The following is a 12,799-nucleotide window of genomic DNA, read 5'->3' on the forward strand; positions in this document are numbered from 1 at the left end:
CAATCATGTGCAAATTACAGCATGTACATATATATATATATATATATATATATATATACGCATATATATATATATATATATATATATATATATATATATATATATATATATATATATATATATATACAGTGGGGCCAAAAAGTATTTAGTCAGCAACTGATTGTGCAGGTTATCCTACTTAGAAAGATGAGAGAGGTCTGTAATTTTCATCATAGGTACACTTCAACTATGAGAGACAAAATGAGAAAAAAAAATCCAGGAAATCACATTGTAGGATTGTTAAAGAATTTATTTGTAAATTATGGTGGAAAATAAGTATTTGGTCAATAACAAAAGTTCAACTCAATACTTTGTAACATAACCTTTGTTGGCAATAACAGAGGTCAAACGTTTCCTGTAAGTCTTCACCAGGTTTGCACACACTGTAGCTGGTATTTTGGCCCATTCCTCCATGCAGATCTCCTCTAGAGCAGTGATGTTTTGGGGCTGTTGCTGGGCAACAGGGACTCCACAAATTTTCTGTGCGGTTGAGGTCTGGAGACTGGCTAGGCCACTCCAGGACCTTGAAATGCTTTTTACGAAGTCACTCCTTCGTTGCCCGAGCGGTGTGTTTGGGATCATTGTCATGCTGGAAGACCCAGCCACGTTCCATCTTCAATGCTCTCACTGATGGAAGGAGGTTTTGGCTTAAAATCTCACGATACATGACCCCGTTCATTCTTCCCTTAACACGGATCAGTCGTCCTGTCCCCTTTGCAGAAAAACAGCCCCAAAGCATGATGTTTCCACCCCCATGTTTCACAGTATGTATGGTGTTCTTGGGTTCTTCTTCTTCCTCCAAACACGACGAGTTGAGTTTTTACCAAAAAGTTCCATTTTGGTTTCATCTGACCACATGATATTCTCCCAATCCTCTTCTGGATCATCCATATGCTCTCTGGCAAACTTCAGACAGGCCTGGACATGTACTGGCTTAAGCAGGGGGACACACATGGCACTGCAGGATTTGAGTCCCTCTCGGCGTAGTGTGTTACTGATGGTAGCCTTTGTACTTTGGTCCCAGCTCTCTGCAGGTCATTCATTAGGTCCCTCCATGTAGTTCTGGGATTTTTGCTCACCGTTCTCATGATCATTTTGACCCCACGGGATGGGATCTTGACCCCAAGGGAGATTATCAATGGTCTTGTATGTCTTCCATTTTCTTACAATTGCTCCCACAGTTGATTTATTCACACCAACCTGCTTGCCTATTGTAGATTCACTCTTCCCAGCCTGGTGCAGGTCTACAATTTTCTTCCTGGTGTCCTTCGACAGCTCTTTGGTCTTGGCCATGGTTGAGTTTGGAGTCTGACTGTTTGAGGCTGTGAACAGGTGTCTTTTATATAGATAACGAGGTCAAACAGGTGCCATTAATACAGGTAACGAGTGGAGGACAGAAGAGCTTCTTAAAGAAGAAGTTACAGGTCTGTGAGAGCCAGAAATCTTGCTTGTTTGTTATTGACCAAATACTTTTTTTCCACCATAATTTACAAATAAATTCTTTAAAAATCCTACAATGTGATTTCCTGGATTTCTTTTTCTCATTTTGTCTCTCATAGTTGAAGTGTACCTATGATGAAAATTACAGACCTCTCTCATCTTTCTAAGTAGGAGAACCTGCACAATCAGTGGCTGACTAAATACTTTTTGACCCCACTGTATATATACATAATTTTGTAAACTGTATTTTTTGCCCTAAAGCATTTTTTTGTTATTGTTCACTCCTACAATGAGAACAACAAAGGTATTCTACACAACCGACAAAGACAGACCATCAGTGACTAGCAGCTAGTGTAAATTTAGAGTAATACCAAGTTCACACTACATGACTTTCCAAGTCGTCAGCTCGCTGTACAGTTCACACTACACAACTGGATCTCTTGTAATCGGGAGTCTTTTAAGTCATTGTGTATTTTACACTACATGATTGATCAGCAATAGGGGGTCACACACTACACAATATATCACCGGGAGGAATCTCAGGCGAGTCTATCTGGTTTTGTCACAAAAACACACGCGAAAAGGAACAAGGGGTTTAGTGATACCACGTCCAAAAATGCACGTCAATAATAAGTGAGCGATCAAAGTTGTTTGTGTGCTGATGTGCAGCGTAAAAGCAAGTAGAAAAAATAAATGAATCTGAGTGGATTGGGCGACGCGACCAGCAGGGATTGTCTGTTCTGTAGTGAGTTGGAGGTTAATAAATATTTTTGCAATGCAGCGTTGGTATTATGGTTTGTCGTGGACGATAAGATCACAAATACTGTAAAGCTTGTGTGTGCGCGGATGTATTTTGATAGAAACTATATTATGCCCCTGTTCCACGTTTTTACACTTCGACATAGCACTCGCTGCCACTCGCAACCTGCTCGCAATGCCTACACTACACGATTCTAAGTCGGCGACTGGTCCAGATATTTAACATGCTAGATGTTTTTCTTCAGCCGAGCACTCGGCGAGCCGCTCGGATCGAGTCGTTAAAAAGTTCACACATAGCGGTCGAGAGCTGAGTTTCGATCCCCGAGCAAACGTTGAGTTGCTTCCGAGCTGCCACATCTAGCGGCAACCAGTTGGCGAGCGAAAATCAGGGCAAATATCATATAGTGTGAACTACGGATAAGGCACATATACATTTTATTATTATTATTATTATTATTAGTAGTAGTAGTAAATTTAAATGCAGAGCTCTTCTTAAAGATTATAATTTGTCTTTTCAACATGTCAAACAATATATTTAGCTGTACATTATTAAATAAAAACAAAATCAACATTAAAGAAACATTAATTCATACCCTTTGGCTGGATGTACTGCCAGGCACCTTGGTTTGTCAATCCCATGAATGACTGAAGTTTTCAGTGCTCCATCTAGTCGAGCAACATTGATCTGGGTCTCTTCATTCTCAGTACTCAGCCAATACATATTCCTCGAGAGCCAGTCTACCGCTAGACCTCGGCAGTTCTGAATGTCTGCAAATACAGCAATGCAGTTACATTTACAATAGCACAAGGGTAGATAGAAGATGCTCGGCCTTGCAGACACTGTGATCAGTTGATACCTCACTACAGACATTTTTAATAAGTTAAAAAGCACACAACATGTGGAAGTTTATGGAATACTAAACAGGTTTATTTTGACACTAACATGTACAACCCCAAATCAGAAAAAGTTGGGACAGCATTTTCATTGCAGACAGGATGAACCTGAGATATTTCATGTTTTGTCTGCTCAAATTCATTTCATTCATTAATAAACATCCATTATTGCATTTCAGGCCTGGAACACACAAAAGTTGGGACAGTAAAGCATTTACCACTTTGTAATGTTGCCATTCCTTTTCACCACACTTAAAACATGTTTTGGCATAGAGTATGATCCATCCTAGATGCCTCTGAGCCCAGAGAAGTCGACGCCGCTCCTGGACATGGTTAACATAGTTTTAAGTGGCATTTGTGCATGTAACTCTGTATTGTAGTGCTTGACAAAGGTTTGCCAAAGTAATCCCTCACCCATGTGGTTATATCAGCTATTGTTGAGTGGCGGTTCTTGATGCAGTGGTGTCTGAGGGATTGAAGATCACAGGCGTTCAGCTTAAGCTTGCGCCCTTGGCCTTTACACAGTGAAATTTCTCCCGATTCCTTGAATCGTTTAATGATATTATGCACTGTAGAGGGAGAAATATGCAAATCTCTTCCAATCTTTCTTTGAGGTACATTGTTTTTAAACATTTCAATAATTTTCTCATGCATTTGTTGACAAACTGGAGATCCTCTGGTCATCTTTGCTTATCAGAGACTCACTCTTTCCTGGATGCTGCTTTTGTACCAAACCATGAGTACAATCACCTGTTGACATCACCTGTTTGGAATCACATCATTATTTAGTTTTTCACTTCATTACTGGCCCTAAATTCCCCCGTCCTAACTTTTTTTGGAATGTGTTGCAGGCCTGAAATGCAGGAATAGAGGTGTATTAAGAAATGAAATGAAGTTGAGCAGACAAAACATGAAATATCTTGAACACTGCATTTTTAATTTATTTACATTGTCAATACTGTCCCAACTTTTTCTGATTTGGGGTTGCATGACATGCATGACAATCCTCATAGTATTAGCTGTTGCACTATATTTTCGTTTTCTTATTTGCTTCCCAATTTTGGATATGCTCAATTTCCTTGTGCACTTTTGTGACCTAGATCGGCTGCACTGCACCTTTACTGGTTGAGCAGGGCTGCAGGCTAGTACATGCCTACTCTACATGTCTACTAATGAAATGGGTAAAGGCGAAGGACGCATCTTCATTTCAGCCGGCTGTGGATTCTTAACACGTACAGAGAACCGCACTCATCTTTCAGTATTCTTCCACCTCCAGTAGACCAGAGGTTATCAACCTGTCCAGGGGGGCACGGTATTACTAGATTTTTTTTTTTTTACTTATAAAACTAAAGCAATTCATTTTTCACCCACAGGAGACATATTTGATTAGTCTCGCTGACCACACACACACATTTAATGTTATCCAGTTCAGTCTGAAAAAAGGACCGTTGGCTAGCAAAACTTAAAAATAGGGCTAAAAGTAAAGATAAATGAGTGACAAAAACAATGACTGCTGGCACAAGTTTAGAGTCGGCACATGGAAGGGGGTGCATGCAGTAGACATAAAGGCTCACCTTTGCCCTAGTTTTTTCTGTTTTGTTGGTCAACATATTGGGGTCCATTTGGGTAAATTCAGTTAATATCATAAGGTCTAAAAAGGTAAAATTTTGTAAATTGGTAACTAAGTGTTACATGTATATGTAATCATGATCATATTTAAAGCCCTACCTAATTCACGACCATGAAAATCGCGCCACGGACCGTGATGTAATATGCAATTTGTTGTGAAACTCGTGTTTGACATATGAGGCGCAATATGAGGTGGTCCTAGCAATCATACAGCAATTACGTTAGTGTAACAGACTTCTCTGTGGTGTAGTGTGCTGACAATGTTTGATGTATGTGTTTACATATTGAGTGCATTTTGTCCCTTTGGAGATTTCATAGTCAATGTAAAAGGGTGCTTCTCTACACACTTGATCATCTCTGTGCTGTGCCTCAAAAGAACAAGCCAGTAAAGTATCATTATGCTACCAATAGTTTATCTGTGTACAGTTTATTTATTTCTTTATAAACTCAGCAAACACTAAAGACGTTTGGTTATACTAGCAATTGATTAGACAAAATGTCCAAGATGTCAAAGTCTAAAGCAGCTAAAACACTACTCAGCTCTACAATTACTGACTGTAGTTCATCTGTTTCTCTGCATGTTTTGTTAGCCACCTTTCATGCTGTTCTTCAATGGTCAGGACCCCCACAGGAGCACTACATAGTAGCTATTATATAGGTGGTGGATTATTCTTAGCACTACAGTGACAATGACATGGTGGTGGTGTGTTAGTGTGTATTGTGCTGGTATGAGTGGATCAGACACAGCAGCGCTGCTGGAGTTTTTAAATACCGTGTCCACTCACTGTCCACTCTATTGGACACTCCTATGTAGTTGGTCCACTTTGTAGATGTAAAGTCAGAGACAATCGTTTATCTTCTTCTAGACCAGTGGTTCTCAAACTGTGGTACGTGTACCACTGGTGGTACGTGAAGCAGCACGAGGTGGTACGCCAGATAATCTCGGAAAAGTAATTACATGCACCGAAAAAATAAATAATTTAATAATTATAAATAAAAAAAATATGAAACAAAATGTGTAAATTACTAATAAAATCTGTTTCAAAGTTCTTATAATTCTGTTTTAATAAAATCAGTTTAATTAAAACGAATGTGTTTTTAAAAATATTCGGGGCTACGCAGACACCGTACTTCATTACGTCTATACTTTAAGTTCACTTCGCTTTTGTCAGAGCCAGATCTGCGTTTGAATCTCACTGATCTCGTTCCTGACATCACAAGGCTGCTCCGCTAAACAGGCACACTCACTGAAATGGTCAGTGGTAACTGCATATATACTAATGATGAGTCGATTGTGAACGATCCGATTCTATTGAACGGATCTCTAAAATGAACGAAAGGAACCGAGTCTTTTATTTCTGCACAGTTCTTATCGACTGTAATCCACCCATCAGCTTCGCATCAGTAGAGGGAATTAATCAAAACATAATAATCGTAATAAGAGCTGCACTTTCAGTATCACGGAGAGCCAGCAAGACACACACACACTTACATTCACATACACTAACACCACACACATAAACACACACTCGCACGTATGCATACTCATACACACACACACACAGAGAGTTAGAGCTAGTAGTATAATGACAAATAATTGAGAAATAAACTTGTTTAATTGTGTTAAATCTGGTTATTTCATTATGCTTATGTTTTAAAGCAGAAACAAACAGTCACATCTCTGCACAAAAGAGGATTTTTCTGAAACTTCCCTTCAAGAAGCCATAATTCCCATCACTAATATACAGTATATACACACACACCTAATTAATGTGTGCCATATGTGGTTCTGTGATGAGAAACATAGGTGGTACTTGGAACTTTTGGCTCTCCTAAAAAGTTTGAGAACCACTGTTCTAGACCTTCATCAGTGGTCACAGGATGCTGCCCACGGGGCACTGTTGGCTGGATATTTTTGGTTGACGGACTTTTCTCAGTCCAGCAGTGACAATGTGGTATTTAAAAACTTCATCAGCATTGCTGTGTCTGATCCACTCATACCAGCACAACACACACTAACGCACCACCACCATATCAGTGTCACTGCAGTGCTGAGAATGATCCACCACCCAAATAATACCTACTCTGTAGGGGTTCTGGGAGAGTCCTGACCATTAAAGAACAGCATAAAAGGGGGCTAACAAAGCATGTAGAGAAATAGATGGACTACAGTCAGTAATTGTAGAACTACAAAGTGCTTCTATATGGTAAGTGGTGAAATGATGGTAAAATGATTCGGGCATTTAATATTAAATAATTAACATGCTTAACAACTGTGTTTGTACAGTGCCGTAGAGGTGCTCATCGCACACTTCCCTTTGTTTGAAATGCAGTTTTAAGAAACAACAATCCTACAAAACCCTAAACTTCTCTTTTTAATGCTACACTATCTCCTAAAGCATTCCCCATCTTTATTCATTTCAGTTCTCTGATCCAGTCTGACTGTGGAGAGGTGCTTTCAGTAAGTAAAACAAAAACAAATTAAACTGAGTGTCAGCGAAAGAAAACTTCAAACATTATTTTTCCAACTCTAAATCTCCCCGCAGGGACCTCAGTCTACAAATAAATGTGTTAAAGGCTAATAAATAAAACAGCAGTAATTTATTTTATACTTATTTACTCTGAATCTGCCATCAGCCTCAGTAAAGGAGAGCAGATCTGTCATTTTCTTTTAAAATACTGCCTTACCTCCTGAGATGACTGTCTCAAGGCCTGTTCCATTAATGAAGATTCGCTTTATTGTCTGAGTCTTCACATCCGCCCAATAAATTCGTTCCTCCAGGGCATCGTAATCTACTACCGTGACATCATCAATGTCGGGGACAGTTAAAGCAGTCATGATGTTCATATAAGGATTATCAATATCCACACCTCGGATCTCTGAGCGTCTGACATACAGCAAAAATTTCTTTAATGCTGGGGAGTTAGAAGTAAAACAAAAAGACAAGATTAGAAAAATTAATGTGGACATTTATAAGTTGGTTTTAAAAGATACATATAGCAAATTACATTATAATTCAGTGATGTAAAAAATGTAATTTAACTTAGAGGTACAGTCTTCAAACTCCTTGTCATTTATTATGATTGATTATAGCTAGTGACTTTTCTGTATCCATATAAATAGGGCTGATTTGACTGCGACCGGCAACTGGCCTGCCATTCACTGGAAGCTAATGGACCGCATGAGCCCAAACACAGTCATGTGGGCTTTATATCAACATAGACTTGTAGTCTACCATGTAAAAAAATGGCCTTACCACCCATGAACTTGAAAACTAAACATATTTTATCTATCTATTTGTTTGTCTCTCTGTCTGTATCTAACTATATGTCTGTCTATCTATCTATCAACCTGTCTTTCTGTCTATATGTCTGTCTGTCTGTCTATGGATCCGTCTATCTGTCTGTCTGTCTGTCTATCGACCTGTCTATTGATCGATCTCTCTGTCTGTATCTACCTGTCTATCTATCTGGCTGTTTGGCTGTCTGTCTGTATCTGTCTGTCTGTCTGTCTGTATCTGTTTGTCTGTCTATCTATCTGTCTGTCTGTCTATGGATCCGTCTATCTGTCTGTCTGTCTGTCTGTCTGTCTGTCTGTGTCTATATGTCTCTATCTATCTATCTATCTATCTATCTATCTATCTATCTATCTATCTATCTATCTATCTCTCTCTCTCTCTCTCTCTCTCTCTCTCTCTCTCTCTCTCTCTCTCTCTGTGCTGTCTGTTTGTCTGTCTATCTGTCTATCTGTCTATCTGTCTATCTGTCTCTCTCTCTCTCTCTCTGTGCTGTCTGTTTGTCTGTCTATCTATTTATCTGTCTATCAATCTGTCTATCTATCCCCCCTATCCATATCTGTCTGTCTGTCTGTCTGTCTGTCTGTCTATCTATCTACATATATCTATCTATCTATCTATCTATCTATCTATTTATCCATCCGTTCGTCCGTCTGCCCACCCGCCCTTGTAGCTGAGAGTGTTAAGGGCCTTGCTCAAGGGCCCAGCAGTGGCTGCATGGCAGAGCTGGAATTCAAATGCGGCTATAAATAACAGTCATAATGATATGAATATGTATTTATTTACATTTTTATATCTACATTTTCGGCATTTAGCAGACGCTTTTATCCAAAGCAACTTACAGTATTGAGGATTAAGGGCCTTACTCAAGGGTCCAACAGTGGCAACCTTACATTACTAGTTTGCTGATAAATATCTCACTATAAAGCTCACTACCACACACACACACACAACTTGTGTTTGTATCATTGTACCATCTGACGTGGGTGTATTAGAGCAGGTAGGGGTAAAGAGGAGTGTACTCACCCACACAGGAATGATTGTTGGGTGAGATCTTCATCAGGTGGGGGCAGGCACATGAGGCGGTACGATTGTAATCAATAAGGCAAAGATGAGAGCAGGGACCTCTTCCACCATTTTCCTCACAGGGGTTGGAGGCTGCAACACCGGCAATGACACACATTTACACACACACACACACACACACAAATAAATAAATAAATAAATCAAAAATAAAAACCCACACAGAGGACAAAAATCAATAGCAAGTGTAATGGCTCCTGGTTCAAGAATACAGTCATCTTTTAAAGAATCTTGGCTAACCTTTGCTGACATCAGTTGAACAAATTGTGCTCAGAACTCGTTATTGCAGACAGACATGGGCAAACAATCAAAACACTCTGTACGGCAGCTACGGTGAAAATGAAGGAAATTACTTTTTCCTGATGAAGTGATACGGCCTTCAAGGCAAGAAAAGTAAGAGCGCAAATGTGTATACTTACAGGAAATCATCAGAAATGGATATAAAGCAAACAAAGAGATAGCTAGTTGCGAGAGGAAAAGGATGTGGAGCAAAACCCTAATGGCAAACAGCACACAAAAGTGCTTACTCCTCACTTACTCTACTTCGTCGTACATATTATCCATTCAGACCTCTAATATCCTTGTACTCTAACAGTACAGGGACACAACACTTTAAAAGAGGTTTTCGGAAATAAACCTTAGCATATTTGCATCATGAGTGGCCCATTTCTGAGGTACTTTATCAGGAACTAATGCTGACCACGCAGATTACATGATAATGGCTAGGAGGTCACAAGAGAACAGTCAATTAGCTCGCTTTGCCTTTTCACTTCTCACAAAGCTGTCCTTGTCAGCACTATTCTAAGAACACTGGAGGTGCTACTGAAATAAAAGCTACTGTGAGCTTGGTACAACAGGATGTTTAAAAAAAGATTTTCTGTGGCAATGTTACTTGTACTTTTACACAAACAAATGTGCTGACACAAGTGCTGACAGTAATTAAATACAGGGGTACCTTGGTAACTCAAAATTTTTAAAACTCAAAGCACTTCATTGACACAATTGTACCCTTAAACTCAACGTTTTTCTTAAATTCGACCTCCAGCCTTTAATATATATATAATCGGGTAATATAATATATACTAAAATGAAGTGATGCACCCATCATGCCTAGTGCCTACCGTACAAGCCTGTGGGGGGCAGTGCTATGATCTGGGGTTTCTGCAGTTGGTCAGGTCTAGGTTCAGCAACGTCATGTGCCCAAAGAATGAGGTCAGCTGACTACCTGAATATACTGAACGACCAGGTTATTCCATCAATGGATTTTTTCTTCCCTGATGGCACGGGCATATTCCAAGATGACAGTGCCAGGATTCATCGGGCTCAAATTGTGAAAGAGTGGTTCAGGGAGCATGAGACGTGTTTTCACACATGATTGGCCACCACAGAGTCCAGACCTGAACCCCATTGAGAATCTTTGGGATGTGCTGGAGAAGACTTTGCACAGTGGTCCAAATCTCCCATCATCAATACAAGATCTTGGGGAAAAATTAAGGCAACTCTGGACAGAAATAAATGTTGTGACATTGCAGAAGCTTGTGGAAACGATACCACAGCGAATACGTGCCGTAATCAAAGCTAAAGGCGTTTTTTATTTATTTATTTATTTTTAATCAGAACCCCGAGCTATAAGACAGGTGAAATACAGCTAAACACAGATACAGCTTTCAGAATGGATTTGACTGTTATTCCACACAAATAACAGTTGCTTTGTTCAGCTCTTGGCTTATGCGGTGCAGTAAAACGTCTTCAAAGTGCGAATATATGACAAATCTGCATTTGTGTGGAATAACAGTCAAATCCACTCTGGAAGCGTCCACATGTATCTGTGTTTTACTTTCAAACTTGTTTTATAGCTCGGAGTGCTGAGAAAGTGTGAGAATCAGCTTGTCCAAGTCTAAAACACATCATAAAAAATGTATAAATAAATAATAAAGCGTAACGTGGATTAATGTACTAAAATAATGACATAGGAACACTAAACTTCTCTCAAATTATTACTGCTCATAAGTTCTCTCCACTATTTTATTATTATTTTTATTATTATCTCTCCACTGTTTTATTACAATAAGTCATGTTAAGCTTTGTGTAACACCACATTCCATAGGAAATAACGGCACAGCAGTGCAAAAGTGGTTTTACTGCTTATCATGTAAATGCGCTTTTACTGAACGGAATACTGTATTCCAAGATCAAGCATCTTCACGATTAAGAAGCATAAAGAAACAATAAATGAGTAAAAATAAAGTGCATGTTTTGTTGTATTTTTAGATAGATTTTTAACTGATTTTCAATTATATATCAGTGTTTTTTTTATATTATATGTGTGTTATTTTCAGTGTATAAATGTCAAAAACAACCCCATTATTTTATATTAGCCTAAAATATATGCAGTTCCACGGAACAATGGAACACATTAACAGGATTCCCATACATCCTTAGAAAAAATACCTTGAAACTCGACGTCTTTTAAACTCGACACCACTACCAGAACCAATTGATGTTGAGTTTTAAGGTACCACTGCACCAGTATTTAGGTATGTAAAAATTGTTAAAGATTTTTGGTACAACTTTATTCAAAGGGGACGTATTAGGCAATTAGAACAGATTTAATAGAACATAACTGATGAAATTCTGCATTTTTAATACATAGATTATATCAAAAATTATATTTGAAATTTGATTTGGTTTAACTTGATATGTACCTTCTATTATGATTTAGACATACTGTAAGTATGTCATACAACTGATGTCATGCTGAAATTTGTTATTTGACTGCAGTTGAAGATTGTCATGACTCATGACAGCCTGCAAATTTTGTAATAGGGATATAGTTAGCTATTAAAAGTAACTAAATACCCACATAAAATAAAAATGGAATTCTGTTACGTCATGTCAACAACGAGATAGCCATCTTAAATGCTGTCATCTTGGATTCAACTTGCGTGCAGGTGGCGTAAAGGATGGCCTTATCACAAGCAGACATGTTGAGATTGTCCTCATTTCCAATGAACACGTGTACACATGTAATTGCAGATTATTTCAACCAGTGCCTCCACCCAAACATTCCTCCCATTCCCCACAGTGCTATACTTCTTGCCTAATTCTGAGAGACTGAGGTTCTGTTGTCAGTAAACCGAAAGCTGGGCAGATGTAGCAACAGCAACCACTATTCTTACTAAATTAAGGTGCTTGGATCATCGGATAAAAAATGCAGAATGCATGACACAGTAACTTCAGATAAATCCTGTTTTGCCTATAAAGTGCTAAAAATTTCTTCATGAATGGTGAGGTCAACAAACAGAATTTAAGAATCAAGGAATCAGGTTAATGAAGTTTGCACACAAATATATACATATATAAATGTGGAATGGTACATTAATTTAAAATTTTTTTCCCCCTTTTTCTCCCCCTTTAGCGCATCCAATTGTTCAATTTGCATCGCGCTTCCTCTCTGTCTATGCCGAACCCTGCCCTGACTGAGGAGATCAAAGCTAACCCATATCCCCTCCGAGACATGGGCAGCAGCCGGATGCATTTTTGCCACCCACACATTGATGAGTGTGGCGCCACCTAGCGTTGCATGCGGAGAGACACACCCTAAGGGCACTCATCCTCTTCTCTGTGCAGGTGCCTCTAATCAGCCGGCAGAGGTCGTA

At 39.0% G+C, this 12,799-nt stretch overlaps 1 protein-coding gene across 1 annotated transcript in view; it reads right to left on the reverse strand.

Moving 5' to 3' along the window:
* Nucleotides 1-12,799, reverse strand: part of lrp1bb (low density lipoprotein receptor-related protein 1Bb) — a 488,452-nt gene that overhangs the window by 244,438 nt on the left and 231,215 nt on the right. Inside the window, exons 28-30 of the mRNA XM_063005338.1 lie at nucleotides 9,084-9,215; nucleotides 7,450-7,677; nucleotides 2,832-3,006 (exon numbers count right to left, since the gene is read on the reverse strand). Coding sequence (XP_062861408.1) covers nucleotides 2,832-3,006; nucleotides 7,450-7,677; nucleotides 9,084-9,215 — 535 coding nt within the window. The remainder of the gene's footprint in view (nucleotides 1-2,831; nucleotides 3,007-7,449; nucleotides 7,678-9,083; nucleotides 9,216-12,799) is intronic.

This window comes from Trichomycterus rosablanca, chromosome 12, assembly GCF_030014385.1.
Source record: "Trichomycterus rosablanca isolate fTriRos1 chromosome 12, fTriRos1.hap1, whole genome shotgun sequence".
Classification (NCBI taxonomy): domain Eukaryota; kingdom Metazoa; phylum Chordata; class Actinopteri; order Siluriformes; family Trichomycteridae; genus Trichomycterus; species Trichomycterus rosablanca.